Source organism: Takifugu rubripes, chromosome 2 (genome assembly GCF_901000725.2).
Source record: "Takifugu rubripes chromosome 2, fTakRub1.2, whole genome shotgun sequence".
Classification (NCBI taxonomy): Eukaryota; Metazoa; Chordata; class Actinopteri; order Tetraodontiformes; family Tetraodontidae; genus Takifugu; species Takifugu rubripes.
Genome location: NC_042286.1, coordinates 9465068 through 9487915, shown reverse-complemented (window position 1 = coordinate 9487915; position 22848 = coordinate 9465068). Strand labels below are relative to the sequence as shown.

General features: G+C 44.2%; 3 protein-coding genes and 1 long non-coding RNA gene across 4 annotated transcripts; 1 reads left to right on the top strand and 3 right to left on the bottom strand.

The window, feature by feature from the left end:
* Positions 1 to 47: 47 nt before the first annotated feature.
* On the bottom strand, positions 48 to 5680 carry LOC101070115 (basal body-orientation factor 1). The gene is made up of 10 exons (XM_003962637.2): positions 5459 to 5680; positions 5140 to 5392; positions 4990 to 5055; positions 3059 to 3202; positions 2903 to 2983; positions 2733 to 2803; positions 2054 to 2198; positions 1036 to 1526; positions 801 to 905; positions 48 to 120 (listed from the first exon to the last, which is right to left on the bottom strand). The coding sequence occupies exons 1-10, from the start codon at positions 5500 to 5502 to the stop codon at positions 48 to 50; spliced, it is 1473 nt and encodes a 490-aa protein (XP_003962686.1). The 5' UTR covers positions 5503 to 5680.
* Positions 5681 to 5838: 158 nt separating this feature from the next.
* On the bottom strand, positions 5839 to 9292 carry LOC115248886 (uncharacterized). The gene is made up of 3 exons (XR_003887608.1): positions 9155 to 9292; positions 7725 to 7881; positions 5839 to 7631 (listed from the first exon to the last, which is right to left on the bottom strand). It is a non-coding gene; the product is annotated as an uncharacterized lncRNA (long non-coding RNA).
* On the top strand, positions 8638 to 14442 carry entpd5a (ectonucleoside triphosphate diphosphohydrolase 5a). Its single transcript, XM_003962638.3, has 13 exons — positions 8638 to 9311; positions 9641 to 9720; positions 9938 to 10081; positions 10374 to 10449; positions 10902 to 10937; positions 11061 to 11149; positions 11232 to 11311; positions 11401 to 11462; positions 11547 to 11648; positions 12143 to 12286; positions 12398 to 12451; positions 13007 to 13122; positions 13249 to 14442. The coding sequence occupies exons 1-13, from the start codon at positions 8891 to 8893 to the stop codon at positions 13330 to 13332; spliced, it is 1488 nt and encodes a 495-aa protein (XP_003962687.1). The 5' UTR covers positions 8638 to 8890; the 3' UTR covers positions 13333 to 14442.
* Positions 14443 to 14954: 512 nt separating this feature from the next.
* On the bottom strand, positions 14955 to 22393 carry coq6 (coenzyme Q6 monooxygenase). The gene is made up of 12 exons (XM_003962459.3): positions 21970 to 22393; positions 21666 to 21800; positions 20985 to 21043; positions 19140 to 19266; positions 17608 to 17735; positions 17357 to 17464; positions 17117 to 17179; positions 16920 to 17027; positions 16109 to 16311; positions 15878 to 15993; positions 15617 to 15783; positions 14955 to 15064 (listed from the first exon to the last, which is right to left on the bottom strand). Exons 1-12 carry the CDS (start codon positions 22172 to 22174, stop codon positions 15035 to 15037), a joined length of 1449 nt encoding a protein of 482 aa, XP_003962508.1. The 5' UTR covers positions 22175 to 22393; the 3' UTR covers positions 14955 to 15034.
* Between the last annotated feature and the right edge of the window lie 455 nt (positions 22394 to 22848).

Genomic DNA, 22848 nt, shown 5'->3' with positions numbered 1-22848 from the left:
TTTTTTTTTTTTTTTTTTTGCAGTTTCTCCTGCATTCCTTTAGAGTCTTACTCCGCACCATCTCCGTCAGGGAGGCTCTTCCGAGAGGAGGCAGGAAAGGACAGACGCTGGCTGGTTTTCCTATAGGGAAAAAGCAGAGTTGTGGTTGAAAAACCTCAGAGTAAAAAAGTGATGCTGTAGCAAATTTACATCTTTGAGCCGGGGCCCACAGCCCGTCTCAGAGAGGTTACTCCGGGCCCACAGACGACGCACATGGAGTCTGATAACCCAATGTTCCGTTGCTCCGCCGGCCTCGGTGCCAAACCATTGTTGACACGATTGTGCGTCTCCTGCTGGCTGCCATACCCCATCCATCCAGATCCCCCGCACACTCCTTTCTAAAAAATCATGTTACCAGCTGCTCTCCGACCACAGGCCTTCAAAGGACAAAATAAAGAGCTGGTGCACATGAAGAGAAGCCAGTAGGCTGAGCAAATTGACGTGACCAGATGTTTGTTTCCAAGCACACGACTCTGCGGTCGGGCCTATTTTTACTATTGTGCCCAGACTCTTTCTCCATTCTTCTTAAGCAATTGGATGGAAAAGAAAATCGTCCGAAGCCTAACTGATGTTTTATGGTATCCTCTTCAGCGAAGAAAATGACTGTTTAACACATTAAGAAGAGGGAGGAGTCTTCAGAGGAGAACTGGCGCTTTGTGTCAGTGCACGTTGGTGGTAAATTATCCAGACATTTCAGATGATGTCATTAGGCAGACAGACAATAAATAAAATAATTGAAAATAACTACTTAAGTTTATTACCTTTGCCTCTGGCCATTCATTTTAGCAAAGAGAAGCCTGAGCACGTGTTCCTTCTGTTCCCAGGTGAGATCACATAATTCAACCTTGCTGCCAGGCTGGTGAGTCCTAAAAAAAAAGACAGATGAAAATGATCAGGTGGGTTTTAGTGAGACTCCATCAGATCTGATACGTTTGTGATATATAAGAACTCAAATCACGACAAACACACACTGAAGGTGGCTGAACATGTGCCTACCATCCCTCAGCTGCAGCCATATGTGAATGGACAGAGTTTGTACTCTGGGGGCTTTGATGGAAGGTGCAGATGGGGGGGAACTTAAGCTTCCCTGCTGCGGCTTCGCTTAACCTGGTGCGATAAGTGTGCAGCGCCTCCTTCACGTATCGCTGCCGGGAGGCCGTGATCTCCTGCTTCACCTGAGCAAGCGCATCGTGGAAGAACCCTTCTAGCTCAGTGCGCTGCTCCACAATAGTCCTGGCTATCGCCTTAATGTGAGCCAGGTCCTTTTGCCGTTGGGCCAGCTCTTTCTGCAGATGCTCCAGCTCTACCTGGCTGTCTGGGCAACAGACCAGGGTGGTCTTTTCCTTATGCCTCTGTTGCTCATACTCCTGAGTGTTTAGCTCCAGGGTCCTCTCCAGGGAGGCTACCTTTGCCCTCAGCTTGAGCAGCTTCTCCCTTTGGGCCTCCATCTGGGTCGCATTGTCCTTTATTGTTAGCTCGAGCATGTTCTGAGCGCACAGATGGAACAGAAAAGGGACGCTATTGGTAAAAATGTAGAAAAATGTTTTCATTTGTCAAAATAAAGCTGAAACAGGCTGCGACTCGTGAGCTTTGCCTAGCCAAAGCTTCAGCGAAGTGGATTTGCTTCCCTGATATTGTTGTCATCACGTTATTAATAATTAATAACAATTAAAAATCACCAATCCCTAATATTTATTTTTTTTATGGACGAAAACCTAAACAGGAGAATCCACTAAATTTGAACCGACACCCTCGTGGAACCTCACCAAAACCACTGACCACTGAGGGCAGTCGAGAGGTGGGGGTTCGGAGGAGGACCACAAGCTAAATACACAGGGGCTGTACAAGTAAACAAAATGGAGGAAAACATCTGAAATATATTCTGCACCGCTCTGACAAGTCTTTAAAAAGGAAAAATGAATGAAAGTGACAGTTTGGAGATGAATGCTCTCTATCCAGGGGCTGCCAGTGCCTAATAAGTGACACTATTTGCTGTCCAATGGTTCAAACACACCTTGTCCAGAGTCAAGGAGGTGTTTTTTTTCGCCAAAGAAGCCGTCAACTTTTGCAAGTCCTCCGTCTCCTTCATGTGATACTTGAGGGCTTCGTTAAGACGGACGTTCTCCTTGAACACTGAACGCGACGCGTCGTCCAACTGCCTGTAGACAATACTGGGTAAATCTCTACAGAAACTCATAAATCTCAATTTAGTGGCTGGCAATATTTGTTAGAAGTGAAATAGTCATTTCCTGGGGCGTTCTAAGAATACCACAAGGCGTTTGGGAGTCAGTTTGAGGAGAATTGGGTTCCGATCATGCAGTTAAGTGACCTAAAAAAGGAAATCAATCAACTCCCTCTGAAACCAAACCGGCAGGACCACGCCAATATCAATGCTGCCATTTTATGAGCTGTGAAGAATAAGTAAACAGAGGTGGAAAGCTCATCTTCTGCCCTCAAGAGTAATAAACTATGGTCAGCGCTACACTTATTCTGGGGTGGCGGCAGTTGTGATCGTTGGCTCCTGTCGTCTACACTATCTGAACATGACTGATCTGTGTGGTTGGGAAAATATTAGCTTTTGTTGTCTATCTATAGTTGCACACATAGGGGCTCCTGTGAGTAAATTATTTTTTCTTTACATTTTTAGGCACATTTAAAGTGTAAATTAGGGCATGGAGAGGAAATAGTCTCACATAACAGCTTCACTGTGGGCCCTCTCCACCACCAGGGCGATCTTTTCCTCAGCCTCCCTCTCCAGTCGAGCCTGTGCGGAGGACGATTATTAAACTTGTTAGATCTGGAACAACGCCCTCCACTGTTAATCTCCAGGCTGATCAGACTCTCTGCTTCCATTTGATGTCACCTTTTCTTTGAAGAATTTCAACTCCATTTCATTGAGGGTCTCCCTGTGTTGCTTCTCAGCAGCCTCCAGGGCCTTTTTAATCTAGCAGACACAAACACCAGTGGTCAGTGAACGCATCAACGTGCTTGAAAGAGAAATATTGCCACCCTTCCTCACATCACTGAGCTCCTGTTCCATCTGTGCTTTTGTCTTCTCAAACTCCTTCATCCGTTCCATCCCATCTTGGATCTTGTCAAAGTCGTCGGACCTCTTCCTGAACAGTTCGTGCAGCTCGCTGATTTGAAGCGTGTAATCTTTAACCTGAGGAAACCATCACATAATTAGACGCCCGGAGAGCAGCTGACACGTCGGTAATTATGCATCCAAACATACATGAGGCAGAACCGCTGCAAAATTCCCATAAGTACAGTATTTATCAGTCAGCAACAAAGATTGTCCTCTTTAACCGAGGTTCTGCTTCTCAGACCGACTTTAGCACAGATCTGTCACCCTAGATCCCTCGAAATGCCACTATGGAAAAACCATCACGAGCAAAAACGTTAACAAAATGACCAAAGTCGTCAGAGACTTTGAAAATATACACCCACAAACATGTATATGTGATGACTAAATGAGAGACCTTCGACCATCTAATTACAACTTCAGGCTTAATCGTTATTCTTCACATGAGTCTGTACACGTTCATTTCCAACAATGCAGTATTTATTTACTCGACCTTGGTTTGCATCACAGGCAATTTTCCCCCTCTGTGATCTTCCAAGTGCAATGATTTCAAAATTGCATCCACTGGTTTATGGGTCAAGGGACTTTTGTTGTGTGCATCCTTCTTTTTCCTCATGCTGCTACAGCAAAAACTGCAGCTGAGAAGGTTTTCTTTTTTATAGAAGAATTACTTGTCTCCAGTTCCTTCAACTCTCTCCCTCTACAAAGGAATGAGCCCACGTGTCACATGCTCCAGAGACTTTAATGGACAATGTTCCATGAACTAAGTCCCTCTCTCAAGACAAACCGTCACCTCACTATGAGAAAATGGCTCAATGTCACAGCGTTTGAATGAACCACACGACTTTTTTTTGGGTCTGTAACAGCTACGTATGTGTCTAAAGAAAGGATGCTGCCTATTGTTCCAGACTGCACCTCCTTCTCTTTCCGTTCCTCTGTGATTTATCGCACTTTTACCAGAAACTACCAAGCAGCAGATTTGGATTCTGTTTGATTTTCAGTATACGAGCAGCGACAGGAAGTGAAAAGAAATTCTTTTGGTAAGGTATTACGTAACTTTAGCTCAGACTATAGATCTGTGTGAGGCTTGGTCATCGCATGAACTACGGCACTACGATTCCCAAAGGAGCACCTTTAAATTGTCCCTATCCCCCCCTTTGTTTACTGGTATAAATAAAAGTAAAATTAGATCATGCAACTCAGCATTCGGGGGCTTGTTTGTTATTTTTGTTATTTTACAGCCAATTTACTTGTGGCTGTTGTTTTGCTCCAAGAGTGTCAATATAATTGCACACAACACAGCTGTTAACACAACGCGACATAATTTTTTCAAGCTACAGGTAAACACATTATGATTCAAAGCACATAAAATCGTGTTGCCTGAATGAACACGAGTGGCTCCCAAATCTTGATATTTTCATGCGAGGCCAGAAAAACCGAAGTATGTGAAATATTTATAACGGAGGTTTTTGCCCTCACGGACCAAAAAGGTGCTGTACGACAACAAGAAGTGTGTCTTTTGTGTGGAGTGTGCGTGTTCTCCTGTTGTTTGTGTGAGTTTTCCCCCACATGTCCTCCAGTTTCCTGTCTGTCTGTGTGTGAGTGACTGTGCTGTGTGACCTGTGATTAACTGGGTGACATGTGACAACAGGGTGCTCAGAAGATGTCTGGATGAACACAGAGGAGTCAGACATCTGAAGAAAGGGCTCAGAATAGCTCCTGAGTTGTATGTAAGCTTCGGGAGTTTCAAAATAAACTGTATCACTCACTGTGGGCCCCCAGCATTCACCTTTATAAACACACTGGCCTAAACATGTTGGAGGCCGGGAACCATTTCTTGTTGTTGCGCATTGAAATAAACTCACCAGCTTGGTTTGCTCCTCACGCGCGCGGACCTCTTGGTTTTCGAGGCTCTTCTGCAGCACGTCGATCTATTGTTAGAATTAGTGACAGAGACAACGTTTGAATTCGTCAGTTTATTCCATCACAAACACGCGGGGAGTACCAGAATGCACCTTCTCCTCTTTATCGATATTCTGCCCCTTTAAATATCGAGTTATATCGATGGTGTCCCGCTCCTGGCGGTGAATTTGGTCTGAGAGCTCGCCCTGGGCGCGTGCCAGCTTGTGGCACTCCTCGCGGTACTGCACGAGTGCCCGGTCGCTCACGTGCAGCCTGAACTCCCACAGAGCAGCGTTAGCCTTCACCTTCTCCATGTCGGATTCTTTATCTGGTTTCGACTCCTGTTTGCCGTCTTTTTTTCCTTTTCTGTGACCGAACAAACGTGGGGTTGATCTCTGCTCAGTGCTCTCAGCCGACAATGAGCGAACTTACCCGGCCTTCGACCTCTTAACGTTGCTGACTTTCCGCTTGGGCATCGCTGCAAAGTATAACTCGCTGGTGCAACAAGGAGGAATTGCCCCGGTTGGGTAACAGAGCTGTCTCACCAATCAATGTTTATTGTTGCAGCCATGGAGACGCTTCAGCCAGAGAAGGGTCATGTTTCTCTGAACCACAGCAGAGGCAACCTGTAGTAGCTAGCAGATAGATAGATAGATAGATAGATAGATAGATAGATAGATAGATAGATAGATAGATAGATAGATAGATAGATAGATGGATGGATAGATGGATGGATGGATGGATGGATGGATGGATGGATGGATGCACGCACTGATGACATTTTCAGGGATTTTGATTTAAACATGGTTTATTGCAAATATCTATCTATCTTCCTCTTCCCCCCTCTTAACCACCTAGTAATACTTTATTATAATAATAGCATATTTTTCAACCAAGAGTTTAAAGCTGATTCTAAAATGTGTTGTTATATAAGACGTGTAATCATCGTATGTCGGAGGCTGTATAAATAAAACGTTTTTCTGTGATCCGTTCCCTGCAGGAAATGATAAAATGCAGATGTCTGTTTCTGCTCAACAGGCCACGGGCTGACGGAGAATGGTTGTATTTGTCACTTGACCTGTAATTACCGCATTTTCTTGCTGGACTCTTGCTTGCAACTGATCTCCACCCACTTGATGACATGAGATACGGTTGGTCATTGTCAGCAGTATTGTCTGCCTTGAACCGTTACTTGCTGCTCCCCCCCCCCCCCCTTTTTTTTTTTTGCGTTATGAGAAAACCACTGGGATCACGTAAATGCATCTGGCTTACGTCTGAAAAAGAGTCACGTCCAACAGTAACAATGTAAGGTTAGCAAAAGCAGTAATTCTGGCTGCAAACCACAAGTCCTTCCCATTATCATGTTTAGTTTTCTGCAAGAGCTCTAGAATGTCCAGTGTCGATTACTCATCAAGCGACATATTGCAAAAGATTTGGGTGTAGTTACTGTAAAAGGAGTGATATAGGTTCTTGCTCTGCCCTGGCATCATGAACAGAGATTGAAGACTAAATTTAAAGGTAATTGCTATGATAGTGAGGAGAGAAAACTGAAATAACCCCAAGCTTTTCAAAGCTGTCATTATCATCGGAATTGTAATGACAAGTTTGGGTCTCTTCAATGGACTTTTCGGGGTAGGACACCCACAAACATGGCATTCCTGAGGGTAGTGTTGCTACATATTAATGATATATCGCACAGTGAAGATTACAAAGCTGGGGTCCTTTCTCACGTTTTACGGATTTCAGCTCACTTGAAACAAAATGCTGAAACTTGTATCAAAACCCCAAGCGGCTTTGAACATTAAGATATTGCGGTCCCGTGTGATGATGGAGAGCACGGCTTCACACCCACTTTAAGCGGCTTCGTCTACAGCGTTTTCCACCACGTACTGCACGATTGATCTCAGTCTGGGTGGGTGATACATATCACAAGACAGGGTAGCGCCTGTGTCATCTTATTATTGTTATGTTATGGTCCTCATTGCAACAATAACATAAAATTAGAAGTGTTTAAACAAAAACATGTTTCAGTATCCTAAGGGGGAATCAAACAACTTCACATTATCCAAATAGGTTGCCTCATTAACCACAAGATGTGTCTGAACATCAACCAAAAGAAAATCTCTTACAATCGTTGCAAAATTCAAAACACAGCCCAGACACACATGATTTTAACATATTTCTGTTGGGACATTTTTCGCAGCTTTATGAGTCATATTATCACAGTGTTAACATGCAACCAAGGCATGTACGGACACAAAGTTAGGGAGAGGGCCTGCCCATGCAGGCTTTGATAGGGGCGAACGACCATTTTGGTGAACCACAGGACTGAAAAAAGTAGCCACACTATTTAGAAAAAAGGACGAAGGAAAGAACGTCCAATATTTTTAGTCCAAATTACAGTGTTGAAACAGTGCTTTGCACACTCAAGTGTCCTGGGAGTGGAATGGCATGATGGGTGAACGCTGGTGCCAAGCCCCACCCTCCCCACATTGTCCTTTTGGTGGACTTCCCGCACTTGCGTGTGCCCATCTGCAGGACCTCTGCCCTCCGCTTACCCTCCTGCCTTGGCCTGCTGACAGTTGGAGCTCTGCCTCTGTCCCCTCTGCACGTGAGGTGAAACAGTAAGAATATGTTAAGTCAGGGTTGATGCAGGGTCAGTCTCTCTGGATTTCTCAATCGCTGGTGTGTGGACTACCTGTTTCAGAATGCCGTCTTCTCTCTGTTGATTCAAAGTGGGTGGAAAATATCACAGCACTGTACAAATCTGGGTTCATCTGAGGTCTCAGGGCTGCTGTGCCTCTGTGCTCCCATGCTCTGGGATACCCTCGTTGATTCTGCATCCTGCAATAAAACTGCACATAACATGAGAAAGCATTAGTGAGCACCGGCACATGGCTTATGAAGTTGCGCCAACGACCCACCTAAATCAGCAGCTGGTGACTCAATGAAACGTGCCTGGCTGTCAAATGTTTTATTTGCCCTAAAAAGCCTGGGATTACCTCATTGGGATGAATGAGTGAGACGTTGGCTAACAGCCTTTTAATTTTTATGGGGATCTGAGTGCTGATCCCACCTGACACACATTTATTTTGTGAAAGTATACATTTAAGGTGGAGATTGTCGTAAATTCACGCAAATAAAGTTTTACTAGAAATTATCCATACTGAACTTTGTTATTGACAGAATACCGTTTCGGTGTTTAAGCACTAAACATGGAAAAGAGTTGTTAAGTAAGCACAAACAGTAGAAAAATGTTACATTAAAATCACCAGTCTTAATTATGTGGCCACATTTGAACCCAAGGGAGGCTGTGAAAGTGCAAAAAGTTGCAGGGGTGAAAGAGTTTCTAAGCTAAGTTACTATGTAAGCCTTAAATGCACCAATAAAAAGTATTTTTAAGACAATTTCTCTGGGGCTGTTTCAGTGTGAGCCATTCATTTTGACTTCTTCATAAACCCCTTCCTTCTTCCGTGAGGGGATTTTTTGGCTCCAGGATACCCAGTAAAGACGAGGAGGGGAAGAACATAACCCAAAATAATCCTCCTTCTCCTTGGGGAAAGGGGGGGAAAACATATAGAAAATGCTGTCGGGAGGCAGATATTCCAGCTAACAGGAGGGGGGACTCCTGATGGATTTGGGATGGACTGTCTCAGGATTGGTGGATGGCTGCTCTCTGTGTGGCAGCATGCCAAGCCCATATGTCTTTATATAGTGTGAAGAGATGACCGGACAGTCCTGAGTGTGCACCAGCTCTGCCTCTCTGCATCTTCTGCGAGATCTCCCTCTCTCTCTCCTCCAGAGTCGCACTTTTTACGCATCACCAGGCGTCTTCTCCTCGTCTCCGGCTTCTACTTTCTACCAATGGCCACATCGAACCTGCGCCTCACTTTGTCAGTGTGGCTTCTGGTTGGGAGCCTCCTGTTAGCCGAGGCGACTTACTACCGTCACCACCGCTACGTCCCCCACATTCCCCGCCACCGGGAGCACTCCGCCAACGCGGAAAACCTCCTGCCTGAGGTCTCCAACCCCTCGCACGGATCCTCACAGCCCGGCGCACCGACGTACCCCGTGACCCCCGAGCCGGTCCACCCGGCGCCCGAAGCCGTCCACCCCGCAGAGGCTTACCCTGTGGCTCCCGAAGTGGCGTACTCCCCGCGCACGCTGCATCAGCATGACGGGCGCTCTCCCATCAACACCAGCCGGATTTTCTACGGTATCATGTTTGACGCCGGCAGCACAGGCAGCAGGATCCACATCTACAAGTTCATTCAGAAAGATCCCGGTAGGCGCACCACTCTCTCTCTCTCTCTCTCTCCCTCCCTCTCTCTCTCTCTCTCTCTCTCTCTCTCTCTCTCTCTCTCTCTCTCCACGCTTTCCCTGACTCCCACTCTGTCAGGTTCTGTAAGGTCATTCCCAGTGTAGCATTTGGGGGGGAGCAATAGTAACTTCCATTAGCCGAGGCTTTTATATTTGTCTGTCTGACAGCTTTGTCATATAAAGACATTTCAAATATAAGCAGGGACGTTTTTACCATGACACAAAGTAAAGTGCGCCTGCATACATTACACGATGCTGCCTTTAATGACCTGCCCTGTTGCTTCTTTTGTGCAGTTGAGCTTCCAGTTTTGGACAATGAAATTTACCATGCAGTGAAGCCTGGACTGTCTAGTTATAAGGACAAACCCGAGGAGGTATGTATACCTGCTAACACCCTCACTTATGTTTGGGGTTAATTGGCTGCCCCTGGATCATCAAATCCACTGGGATTTTCTGTGGGTTGGATTCAGGTGATTTAAACACGGGGCAATTACAGAAATCCCTCCTGCTGTTGGCGTTGCCTGACTTACATGCCTGTCAGAGATGAGGCTTAAGTGAGATGATGAAACATTGCCTCTGCCTCCATTGCAGGGTGGCAACACCATCCGTCAACTCTTGAAGATCGCCAAGAAGGCCATCCCCAAAGAGGCGTGGAGTCGCACCCCTGTGGTCCTGAAGGCCACGGCAGGCCTGCGAATGCTGCCCGAGGAAAAAGCCAACGCTCTGCTGAAGGAGGTGAGGACCGTGCTCGCGCTGCCCTCAGTTTGGCACAAACACCACTCGTCCCGCTATGAGGCAGCACGAGAAACCGCTGAGAAACCGCTGCTTACATGTGTCGCTAAAAAAAGGCGATGAGTCGGCCCATCTGGTGGCCACGATTGTGGGAGTTGTGGATTGTGTGGAGTAACCATCTTTGTCACTGAAAACATTGAATCCATGCTACTGTTCCTGTCTTACATATGGCCAAAGATCTGCTGTCACGGATCAGAATCTGCTCTTCTGTTCTAATTCCAAATCCATTCCACAGGTACAAGAGGTGCTGGACGATTCACCTTTCTTTGTGCGAGAAGATGGCGTTTCAATCATGAATGGAGCCAATGAAGGTATGTTGGGAATATCATCTGTTTTGAAGAAAATTTATATTTCAAAATTCAAAATGATGGAAGTGGGGATGAATCAGAAAACAGCACTATGATTATTTGTGGTTACAAGGGGCCTGTTGCTATTCCTCTCAAAAGCAAATAATGATGTCAGTCACTCTCCCACACCCAATAATTTATGTCCCACAGCACTCATTAAGACACCCTAACAATGCTGTGTTTCATCATAGAGTGTGTCATTCATTAGCCCTGGTTTATGAGGGTAATAACTTGGCATCTGAGTCAATTTTAATTACCCAGGCTGGGCTGCAGTCCTACATGTTAGTTAAACCGGCTCTGTTGTCTTGACAACAGACAAACACCATCCACGGTGTATATAATGTTGGCTAAAACTGAACATTCAGCATGTTTTGGTTGCATTATTAACATTTTCCCACCAATGCTGTCTTTTTAAGGAGTCCTGGCCTGGGTCACAGTGAACTTCCTCACAGGTGAGAAGTTAGCATGTCTGGTGTAGGGTAGGTTAGTGCTCACCCGTTGAAACAGGCACAGTCATTTTAAAAGGGACAAATTCTGCCTTCTTCAACCAGACTAATGTGTCTGTGTTCTAATAGGCCACTTGTACTCCAACACAAAGAAAACTGTGGGCATCCTGGACTTGGGCGGGGGATCCACACAGATCACGTTCCTTCCCAAGTCAAAGGTGAGTAACGATGTATGATGTGGTAAGCAAGAAATATTACTACAAATGCAACAGCATAACTTTTTTCCCCCTTGATTAACAGAAAACAATCGAGACTGCTCCAGAAACTTACATTTCCTCTTTTGATCTGTTCAACCACACGTACCAAGTCTACACACACAGGTAAATAATGATTTTCTTTTGTTGTTTTTAAACTTCTCAAGGTTTCTGACCTTCAAAATATTAAACCATCAATCTACTTCCTCATGTAGTTACCTTGGAAACGGACTGTATGCAGCTCGTTTGGCCATTCTTGGAGCGAAGGACACAGATGGTAGCGTATCTGCAACCGTCACTCAGCTCCCCTCTGTGCCATTTTTACCTGACACACGCTGACAAACTGTGGGTTTTTGTACAGATACAGATCACAGAGTCTTCACCAGTTCCTGCCTTCCTAAGAAGTTCAGAGAAGATGTGACAATTTTTGGAACCACTTACAAAATCAGCGGCATTCCAGATGGTAAGTGAGGAAAAATACTGCAGGGATTTGTCATTTTCCCTGTCAGCTCCGTGGCATCGCCGCAGGAGCGTGTTCTGCCGCGCCCCCTGTGCTCTTCCTCCTCGACAGTGATACAAACAAAACGAAAAACATTCAGTCAACTTCCCAAATCCGACAGTCACGTCCCCACCACAGCGAGGTGACCAAGAGACGCAGGGCTTGTCTTTGGGTTGTTATTTCTTTGTTTGACCAGTGATGATCTGATCTGCACCGCTCACAATTACAGGGTTAAAAATAGAAACCTGAACTGGGCTGAGACGCAGCTTTTGTCAGTACATGGGTTTGCTGGCCCTGGCCGTGATAACTACCCATGAGGCTGTGGGAATCTTGCTGGGCTTTCCCTTGTACTGTCCTGCCTCCAGGCTGACCATATAAAGATTTCTCTGATTCCTCCAACACATTTCAATCCATGCTCTTATCTAAAAAGTGAAATAACGAGGGTTCTCTTCCCTCAGGCTACGCAGGGTATAAGCTGTGCTACTACGAGGTGATGAAGGTGATCAAAGGAATAGTGCACCAGCCTTATGAAGTGAAAGGCAACAGCATCTTCTATGCTTTCTCCTACTACTTTGATAGAGCTGTGGAGACCGGCCTAATTGGTGAGTGGGCACATGCCAAGTCCCTCTCTGGTACCATCATCTCGTGTGATAACTATCATCTTATGCACAAAGTTGGTATTCAAATTACATGTTGTTTCTTTTTCTGCATAGATGACAGAGGTGGTGTGCTCGAAGTCAGAGATTTCAAGAAGAGAGCCAAGGAAGGTAGGAGTCGTTTTCTAAAAGCCTGCACCCTCTGAGAATGCTCCGAGTTACATACTGTACATATGAAAATATGGCGCGCGTTCGGGCCCTGAAAACCACAAAACCCTGCTCGGCCCACGCGCATCCTGACAATTATGACCACCCCTTTGCCAAAAAGCATTGCAAAACACAAATCACATATAGCAGCTGCAGTTGGTGTACGGTTGGATTTATAGATCAGATGGGTTGTTATGTAAGGCCCTTTGGTCTGGAGAAAGGAGTCTGGCTCGGCCCCGGCTGGCAGCTGCGCTGAGGATCTCTGTCTGGCCCGGGCGGGGGGGCACCTGACAGTTACATACCACCTATTTGACGCCACCACCACCCACCCGCAGCCTTGCACTGACCCTCAGCTCTGCTCCTCACACCTCCCTGTTTACACAACAGAACCAATCAGAACGGTCACCTTCTAATCACGTCGCACATTCGTTAGAAAGGGTGTTTTCTGCTTTTCGTGTGACTGTTGCACGATGTGTCAAAAGCCTTTTTTGGGACATTTCTTTCCATCTGTGTTCACAGTGTGCAACAAAATGACCAAATACCGCGCCATCAGCCCCTTCCTCTGCATGGACATGACGTACATCACTTGTCTGCTGAAGGAGGGCTTTGGGTTCAAGGACAGCACCGTGTTGCAGGTGAGAAAATGCCCGTCTCCACCTTGTTTTACAAGACCCCACCGTGGTATTTTTAACACTTTTGGGGAGGAACATTTGCCCTCTGGGCGGTGGTAACGGAGATCCTCCTGTGACTTTGCTCTACAGCTGGCCAAGAAGGTAAACAATGTGGAGACGAGCTGGGCCCTTGGGGCGACCTTTGACTACTACAGAAACCTCAACATCCACTAAAGACAGCTCGCTGTCGCTGCAGCCAGCACAGAGAGGGACGGCCTTTCACTGTGGAGCCTTCCGTCCAGCCCATCCTCTTCACAGACAAGCCTGACCTGCCTCTGGCACCAACCTCCAACCACCCCTCTCCGTGTTTTCCCGAACCCTCAGCACCCTGCCAACACTCCAAGAACTCTAGAAACACAAAATCACTATATTTTTTATAAGGCCAGCTATTTCTACTGTATTCTGAACTCACAACTGGTTGATGGTTTGCTCTGTTGTAAAAGTTTACATTTATGATTTATTATGGTTGTCTGATTCTGCAGAAATTAGATTAGAATCAACGCTGCCAATCCTGGGGTACTAGTGAGTAGGAAGCTCGGTGCTGAAAGGACGATCACAGGTTTTTTTTTCTCAACGGTTGTTATAATTGAAATTGGTCAGTTAATTGCGGGACCCTTGGTTTTTCTTCCTGACATCAGCAAGATCCAACTCAGACACATTTGCACAAACCACTTTATATGCAGATATTGTAGCCTAGATGATGGTTGGTGGTGATGGTTGCGTCTGTAAGGCAGAAGGCCACATCAAGCGGGGCTAAACTGCCACGGTTCCTGATCTGAACTGTTTAGCAGAACAGAGAAAAAAAACCTTCTCATCTACAGAAATTAGTGCATCCCAAAACAGGATTTACAGCAAAAACATAAACAGATATTATGTAGGATGAAATGCAAAACTCACTCATTTGTAAGTGCATTAGTTATAGCAAATTGTTTTTTTTTTTCTTGTGAGCTGTACAAATATTTATCAAATGTAGAGTATTTTAATTATCCTCGAATAATATTGATGCTTCAAACCTCTGCAAAACCGCCTTTTCGCTGCACCTGACATCTTTACAGTATTCACCATGAACCATAACTACTGCTGTATATACCAAACAAACACATATACTGTTATTTGTATAGTTGCATCATTTGATATTAACTGCTTACATGTTTGCTGCACTCAGAAATCCCAATGTGTTCATCAATATGAATAATGTAACGACTGACCATGTGTAAATTGTTTTTATTAGTGAAAGAAAAAGTGAATATGTGTTACATGCATATGTTTTAATAAAACATATAAATGTGCTCCACGTGTGCAGAAGTACTTTTTGACACTAAAATGAGGGTGACTCAGCTCTGAGGGCCTCGGAACCTTTTGAGAGATTCTGACATTTTGGTGAGATGGTTCCTAAATCTGCTGACTCCACTATGAGCTTTGTTGCCGAAACCTACAACGTGAGAACCTAAACCTGATGTTTTTTTTGTTTGTTCTACCACAAGTTTTACTTAAATTTTACTCTGGCTGGACTTGACAGCCATCTTCTCAGCTCGCTGTTTTCCAAAGTTTCTCCCTTCTGCATATAGTACTCCACATTTACTTGTAGAAGTTGTGTTCTCTCTGCTCAGGTTTTGATACTGATGTTATTGCTTTCGGCAACAAAGTACATAGTGGAGCCTTGACTCTACAGTCAGCTGATTTAGGGACCATATGAGAAGATTTAAATACGCGACCATCATATGAGCCAGGCTGTAATGTGCTGCACAGATCATTGACATGGACACAATGTAAATGGAAAAGAATGAAATACAAACCAGTTAAAATATACTTTTTAATTTATTCACATATTTTACAGTCTATAAAGCTCACAATGTTGAGCACTGCGCCACATGTGTCACTTGCTTGCAAACGCCATGATCTGCTCCTACGGAATGAAAACAGACAACAAACTCTTAGAAACGGCAACGTCTGAGTCACGCTTGCTAAAAGCATGATTCACAAGTGAGCAGACCTCGACAAAAGACCTGTAAAGTGGCTCGCTTACAGCATTTAATATGGAAAAAAAGTCACGTTTACCATGGGGCTTCCACAGTGAAATGCCTTTATAACCAGTTATAGCCGTGTCGGTCTGAAACACTTAGTAGGGAATAACACTATTTCACACGAGTGGTTGGTAATAAAAGGGGTGTGAAAATACAAGCCAGCACCACTGTCCGCTGCCCGTGAGCCAGCGCTGTACCCCACCCACACACTTTTGGTAACACTAAATTTGGATCTAAACATAGCAGCAGGTTCAGAACCTTGAAAATTACAGATGCCACTAAAGTGAAGTTCTATGTAATCAAAAAACTGTGAGGGGGCTGGTTGGAGGCGGAGCGCTGGATTGACAGGTGGTTGATATTGAGAAAGAGATGACCAGGTTCCACGGGACTGTGCAGGAGGACATGTTTAGATGCACAAAACAAGCAGTGCTTACTTTTAGAGATGGGAGCATGTTGGTGGCCTGGAGGCCAAAGGTGCGCAGAAGAACCACTGGCGCAACGTTTGTTGAATAAAGTCGTTTCATGAGGTCGATGGCGGTCATCATGGGCAGGTTGTGTCGCTGGCGCTCTGTTTCATATTCTAACAGGTGATGAATTGCTCCTGTGAATGTAAAGTATTAGTAGCTTAGTGTTACAGCTGCACTTCTACATCTGCCTCTCTAGTTATCTCATCAGATAATACATTCCTGACTGACCCAGGTCTTTCCCATTAAAGGCTGCCTGGCTCAGGAGCTGCGTGAGACAGGTCACGTCCCCAAAACCCAGGTTGACCCCCTGACCAGCCAAAGGATGCACACGATGGGCTGCATCACTGCACAGATGGTCAAAAGGCCAAGTCTGTTAAAATGCATTCAGCTGGCAGGAAACTCAAAGCGTTATTCCCTTATAAAAGTTTAAAAACATTACTTTCATTCCGACTTTCTTACCCAATGAGTGCTACCCGATGTCGGATGTACTCTGATGCGTGACCCATGCCCAGAGGAAACATGACCCGACTCTTTGGGCCGATCCCCGCCACGCTTGGCGGAAGCTGTCGAGGCGATCCTGCAGATGGCATGATGGCTGACAGGGCGCCCCGGAAGAGAGAGCCGGCTGTCTCAATCAGCTCCGACTGGTTCTCATTACTCCACTTTTAGAAGGCGAGAGACGTATTCCCAAGCACATTTAAAAACAGACAAAGAGACAGAAAAAAAAAAAAAAAATCCTTTTGAGTGGACACAGAAATTAGCTTACACAGGAGTTAAATCGAAATCCAGACCAGCAAAAGCATTTTTTCCCCATCTCTCAAACAAACTGGCTTGGCAAAGCTTCACGAGCACGGCTAGTTAAAAGAAGATGCCGGCAAGGCCGCGCAGTTGAATTAGCTGCGTTTGAAAAACATTCCGTGCAGTAATGGTCGACAATGGGAAACCACAGGTTTAATTAGCAAACCAGGCCTGGAACCAAACGTGACTCAACTGTGGTGACCCCGTCCATTGGCAGGGACAGTAAAAATAGTCACCAGCATGGGAATGAGGAGTTTCTCAAACATTAACGAATATATTAGCGCTTGTATACTTTTGAGAAGCGAGATGATGCTGTTGTTTGTAAGAGTCTGAACACGTGAGTAACGTATGGACCAATCTTCCAACTTCTGTACGCACGCTGACCACTGATGTTACATGTTTGCGACACATGTGAGACTATAAATACCGACTATAAAAACTTGGCGGCAGCGTGAAAGCTGCAAAGACTTACGAAGGCAGAATTGATAGCATCCACAAAGCTCTCCTCGTCCAGCTCCAGCAGCTCTTCTGCCAGCTGGTGGCTGGTGGACCACACCAGTGAGCTCATCGTGTCTGAAAGCTGTGGTAACAAGAACATGGATATTTAAAAGATTTCTGCCCATTTAGTAAGAAAAAAAAATCACAGTGTAAATAATGCAGCTATTTTACCGGTAACATTGCAATGGGGCCTGTTGGGAGGAACCTTTGCCAGGCGACATTGTTCTCTGTGGGCTGTCAACACAAATATTTATTAAATATATATTATATATATATAATGAAATACTGTAATAGTGCATTCATGGCATGTATCTTTAAAGGGCTAACATATAAAATTGATGTGCATCGTAGTAACAAATTTTACAAAACCTGACCAAAGAAATAGGCCCCAACAGTTTAGTTAATACTCACCTCTGACAGGTGCAGCACGGCCACCACAGCAGACTGGTCATAATTCCACTTCACTGTGGGTATTCCCAAGCTTTTTCTCACCATAGAGTTGGGTCCATCTGCACCAATCTAAAGCAATCGAAGAAAAAAACATAGAAGTCAAGAAAAAAGTGGATAATGACAGATGAAGAACAATTTTGTGTGTGTGTGTGTGTGTGTGTGTGTGTGTGTGTGTGTGTGTGCGTGTGTGTGTGTGTCAGAAACAAACTGACCAGTAGCTTGGTCTTAAGAGTGTCCCCATTGGCCAGTTTGATCTGGACCCACGGGATGGAATCTGCATGATGGGGCATTGGCCATATGTACTTCACCACCTTTGACCTGTATTTGACTTGTACATTATCTGAAAGCAATAAAAAATGATGAGCCATACATGAAATGAAAAAAATTAAATATCAAACACTTTAACTTCTCATGCAGCATCCATCCATCTTTCCAGCATTCCTTCATCAGTATCCTTAAAGTTTGGATAGCCCCTAAACAAGTCAACACATTAAACTTTGGGGGCAATTTAGGTCAACCTAATATAAGAAAGTCATCTAATGATAAGAAAGGCCTGAGCTCTTTAAACTGTAGGAGACATTATACTGGTACGGAGAGAACATGCACTCTCACATGGAAAGGCCCTGGCCTGAAACTGACCTTCTCCTTGTGTGGCAAAAGTGCGAGTCTACCACCCTTAGTAGCATGTCTATCCATTTTCTGTTATCTGCTGCTGGGTTAGGGAAAAGAATACCCCGGACAGATCACAGTCTTCCACAGGGCATGCATACCATCCACACACACTCCAAACAACCTAGTGTTTTTGGTCTGTGGGAGGAAACTGGAGTTCCCAGACAAAAAACCCACAGAGGCACCGAGAGAACATACAAACTGCACATGGAAAGGCCCGAGCTGGAATTGATGATCGATGCTTAGCTCCGAACAACTGTGCCTCCCTGAACTAAATCAGTGCTATTTTCTTACTCTGTCTTTACAGAGGGGAAAGTCTGTAGACAGTAAAGGCAGAGGAATATCCATAAAATGCTTCATAAAACATTGCTGCCTTTCTGCTTGGTAGCAGACACATTTTGCACATGATGCCAGCCAGTCGCTGCTGAAATTTACATCACTTCCTAAAATATCAACAGCTGTATATCCACCATCACAGATCCCGAGCCAGTCACGACTGGAGTACAGGGTCCAAATGTAACCATCTGGCACGGAGCGTACAGCTAATGTAATGCACAGAGCACGCTGCCAAGATAAGATAAGTGAAAGAGCAGAGCGGCAGGCACATGCGCTCAGAAAACGTGCTTCAGCAGCACGTTGGTTTTGTGCTTGAAAAGCTTTTACAAAAAAGAAAATGCCAGTTTAACTTCCACATAAGAGGGTTTTATTTGCAATGGTAATACAGCACGGCTACACGTACTGTTAACGGTTTACTGCATGCAGGGGTGGCAAAGCTTGGGAGCACATGGCGGGTTTAAATAGGTCACTGGACCATGTCACGTGTCCTCGGTGGGTGCTCCGCTCTTCCCAAAAATATGGGGTTTTGATTGAAATTGCAGGAAAAGCAACGACAGTTCCAAACTCTTAAATTGTCTTTTAAAAAACAGCAGGATGGAGTACAAATTAAAAAAAGAGGGGAAGGATGGAATAAATGTGGTGGCAAATGCTGCCAGACCCAGCTTCCATTAGGCAGATGGAACAGGAATCACTGGGTCTTACAGAAGGCTGCTACTGTTACTCGTAAAACACTGCTTACCAGACAGCGCGTCCAGCTGTTTGGTGAGCGCAGCCACAACGATGTCATTCTCCACAATGTACGCCATCTCGTCCTCAAGGTTTTCCTTATCGAATGTGATCAGGGCATCGGAGCAGGCATCCCACACCTAAAGAGAAGATTCCATTTAGGAGCAGCAACATGTCCACTTATTTAATTTACTTCTGTGCATTGAGGTTGGTGTGGCCTGCATGAACTGAGGCCACATGCATATTTACATCGACTTCATGGCTACACAATTAACACGCGGCAAGTTTTGAGCCTGGGATGAATCATGATTTATAAATATTACACTCTATAAGCCCTTTATGCTGCAACACGCTACCGTTCCTCATGGCCTCAACAGATGTGCTGGTGCATGCTTACTATATAGTTTGTGGTTATATTGTAGGTCAATCTGGAGACTGGTTATTGTTAATTGTTTAACATAAACTGGAAAAAGATTTGTCACATCTCCCTGTATCTAAGGTATACCCTAAAACACAAAGCTGCTGTTGTTTTTATACACAAGTTTTACTCAGAGATCTCTGTAGATGAAGAAAGAAGAATATTATTTCATAGTGTATAGCGATAGTGGTATAAGCTACAGCTCTTTTCTAGGTGGTAACTACGCTGACCCCCAAGCCACCTTTTCAAGTAAAACTGTTGCACAAGGTTTTTCCAAAACTTTCCATAAAGAAGGGGATATACCATTTAAAAAAACAAACAGTAATGGCAGTGCATGTGCAACGTGATAAGAGACTGGGCTGAACAATTTAGTAAGACCCCAAAAGCTGTTTTTAATTCACGGTGACCCGATGCAGCTTTCTATGAACCCGCTGCTTAAATTTTCCACACGAGGGTCAAATAATGCCCTTTCTTGACATGCACTTTATATAGTATGTGTGGCCACGACGATGCTCTGATTGCAAAAGCTCTGTCTGCTCTCCGCTTCAAATTTAAAACCTCAAGGCTTGCTTCACATTTAAGGTGCAAGGGCATTTAACTGCAATGAAAGAATGTTATTTAGAGCTGATTTGGAGTACATACTTTCCAGTGCTCTGCCTGGAGATATATACGACTGCGAGTCAATGGGAAAACATGCCAAAAGAGTGGTAGCGCAAAGAAGCTATTATGGGAGAGGTGCACTACCATAATCACTGTAAGGCACAGCATGATGACATCTTGGGCCCAGAGAGAAACCCTGCGGTGGAGAGCTTGGTACGCATCGACCACATCTTACAGCAGGGACAGAGCCTGTGCCAACTGCTGTAAAGCGGGTTCAATCTGCCCCAAACAACCACCCTCCTAATCTTTCATCTTCCTCCCGTAGTTCACATGAATTTTCATAATTATAAGACTCAGGGAAAACGTAAAAATGATTTGTCCTTTACATAAAACATGACCTTAATAAATAAACTTTTCACAGCTAGAAAACCATCCAACACTAAAATACAAGAGGACGATCCACTTCAAATATACCCCCACACTCTTCATTTACATGTTACTTATAGCAGAAGTGCTGCTAATAAAACAGCATTAACTGTACAAAAGGTGTGCATGTCACACAAACACATGATGCAGTAATGTGTTGAGATGATTGAGAGTAGAGGTCATGCATCTTTTCTCTATGCAAATCGTACAAAGACTGAAGGATGACAGAAGAAATGCTGCACATCTGTAAACACTATGTTTGCTTCAGCTGTCTGCAGGACATCTGCAGAAAGCCTCAAACTATGACACAGTTGCTCCAGTCGTTAGGACATATAACGATGCGACTGCAAGGCACGGTGGTGGTTGCGCTATCACCAAGTCGCTCAGAATATAAAATGTGAACTTTATTCCTACCTGCATCCTTTTATAGGGCTTGCACCTCATTTCAGTGATGTGTTCCCACGCTCCAATACCTACACACAAAGACAAAACGCTCATTTGCTCACATAGTACAAATTGTCTAATTATACTTAGATAATATCCTTGTTAAATAGTTTTGTTTGCTCAAGCTAACTCATAATTAATATTTAATTTGCAGTTACTTCTAGTCAAAATTCTACAGCCTGTTAAAAAGCATAACATGGCAGCAGTTCAGCGGCCACAGAGGCAGCATAAATGTCAACTTTACTTCAATCTCCTAGAAATGGAGAAATAAAGCAAGGGGCTGACTGATTTAGATTATTAAGGTTACAGGAGCTGTCTGACAAAGTCTTAGTTATATCCAGTGCATGAGGAAGTGATATGTTCATATCTCAGCTGTTAAAATCTTTAAATATCCAAACATGCAGATCTCCAAATAAATGAAATGTGTTGTGGTTTCTGATATAACAGAACTATCGACCTAGAATGGTGGATTTAAGACACATAACATGTTTATTGTCACACGTTCATTAGATAATGTACAAGATTAAAAAGCTATTTATGGTCTAATATTATCTGTCTGCTTTGAATTTCATCTTGTGTGATTGTGACACTAAATGCACATCTTTAACATAATCTGAAGGTGATGCTTTTTAGAATGTAATGGTACTGTACTGCTGAGGAGGGTTGCAGAGCCTGGACTGATGGAGCTGACGCGGGTGCTGTAGGTATCAGGGATCCCCTCCATCACTTGCTTTTTGCCTGCTTCAAGTAGCAGAATTTTTTTGTCTGCCAGGTTTAAATCCATGCCTGTCAAAAGTGTATACAATTTCAATGCAATCACAGATGGATTAATCTAATCTCTGGATCTGAAGATATCATGATTTACAGACAACTATTGATAACTTCTACTTTGATTGGGAATAGATGAGGTTACTCTGCTAAAATAGGTCATTTGCTTTAGGAAGGCATTACTCACCGAGGGAACATGCCATTGCAGATCCAACCATTCCTCCCCCGGATATGATAATATCATAAACCTCATGTTTTTCAGAGTCGTTCCCCTCTTCAGCAGTCACTATTCCCCGGGTAATTATTTTGATAGGAGATAAATGATTCTTCCCAATAAACGACCGACCAAGAGCATGGAAAGCTAGCGCCGACCTTGTGAGTTTGTGCATCATTCTGCCTTCACTTTGTCTTCATACGAGACGAACCTCGTCTTTCACAGGAAAAACAAACTAAATATGGCGCCCTTACAATATGTACTACTACTATTTTATACTATATAAGAGCACTTTTCCCTTGAAAGCGTCCTAAAAGCGGCCGCCGTGTCCATTCTGTAATCCAGCCATGTTGTGTTGACAAGCGGTGCACGGAAACACTTCCGGTTTCTTATCCAATCAGAGAGGAAGTCCGACAGGGAAAACCTTCCTGCTTTTGTCCACAAACATACATTTCTTGTTCTAACGTTCTCCAGTGAAACTCTTAATTACTTTATCGTTCTCACATTGTCTTGTCTATCTCAATCAATTATCACAAATACGGTAAAAATAACTAAGGATTTAAACGTTTACCCCGATAATTGTAGTTTCAGTACATTAAACTGCTTATAAACCACTAAGGGGCAGTAGTTACACTTTGAGTGGTGTTTTGTATTTTTGTTTTCAAGTTGTAGGAGACTTTTACTGCTATTTTACAATTAAGTGTTAAATATAAATTCGGTGCCCGATCTGTACCCGGAACAAAATGTCGTTTATGCGCATGCGCTGACATGGACGCGCCCATGCGTGAATGTTTTTCCCCACAATTACTGTCAAAGCATGATGTAAAAAGACATCATTTTGAAAAAGACCTA

Excerpts from the sequence above, each read along its gene's own strand:
- LOC101070115 (XM_003962637.2), bottom strand. The coding sequence starts at position 5,502 with ATGCCCAAGCGGAAAGTCAGCAACGTTAAGAGGTCGAAGGCCGG. Across the intron at positions 2,984-3,058 it reads TGGAACAGGAGCTCAGTGAT|ATTAAAAAGGCCCTGGAGGC; the intron begins GTGAGGAAGGGT and ends TGTGTCTGCTAG. Across the intron at positions 2,804-2,902 it reads TGAAATTCTTCAAAGAAAAG|GCTCGACTGGAGAGGGAGGC; the intron begins GTGACATCAAAT and ends TCCTCCGCACAG.
- entpd5a (XM_003962638.3), top strand. The coding sequence starts at position 8,891 with ATGGCCACATCGAACCTGCGCCTCACTTTGTCAGTGTGGCTTCTGGTT. Across the intron at positions 11,312-11,400 it reads TACCAAGTCTACACACACAG|TTACCTTGGAAACGGACTGT; the intron begins GTAAATAATGAT and ends TTCCTCATGTAG. Across the intron at positions 11,649-12,142 it reads AATCAGCGGCATTCCAGATG|GCTACGCAGGGTATAAGCTG; the intron begins GTAAGTGAGGAA and ends CTCTTCCCTCAG.
- coq6 (XM_003962459.3), bottom strand. The coding sequence starts at position 22,174 with ATGATGCACAAACTCACAAGGTCGGCGCTAGCTTTCCATGCTCTTGGT. Across the intron at positions 17,465-17,607 it reads CTCTTAAGACCAAGCTACTG|ATTGGTGCAGATGGACCCAA; the intron begins GTCAGTTTGTTT and ends CGATTGCTTTAG. Across the intron at positions 17,180-17,356 it reads CCGTGCTGCACCTGTCAGAG|CCCACAGAGAACAATGTCGC; the intron begins GTGAGTATTAAC and ends TTGTGTTGACAG.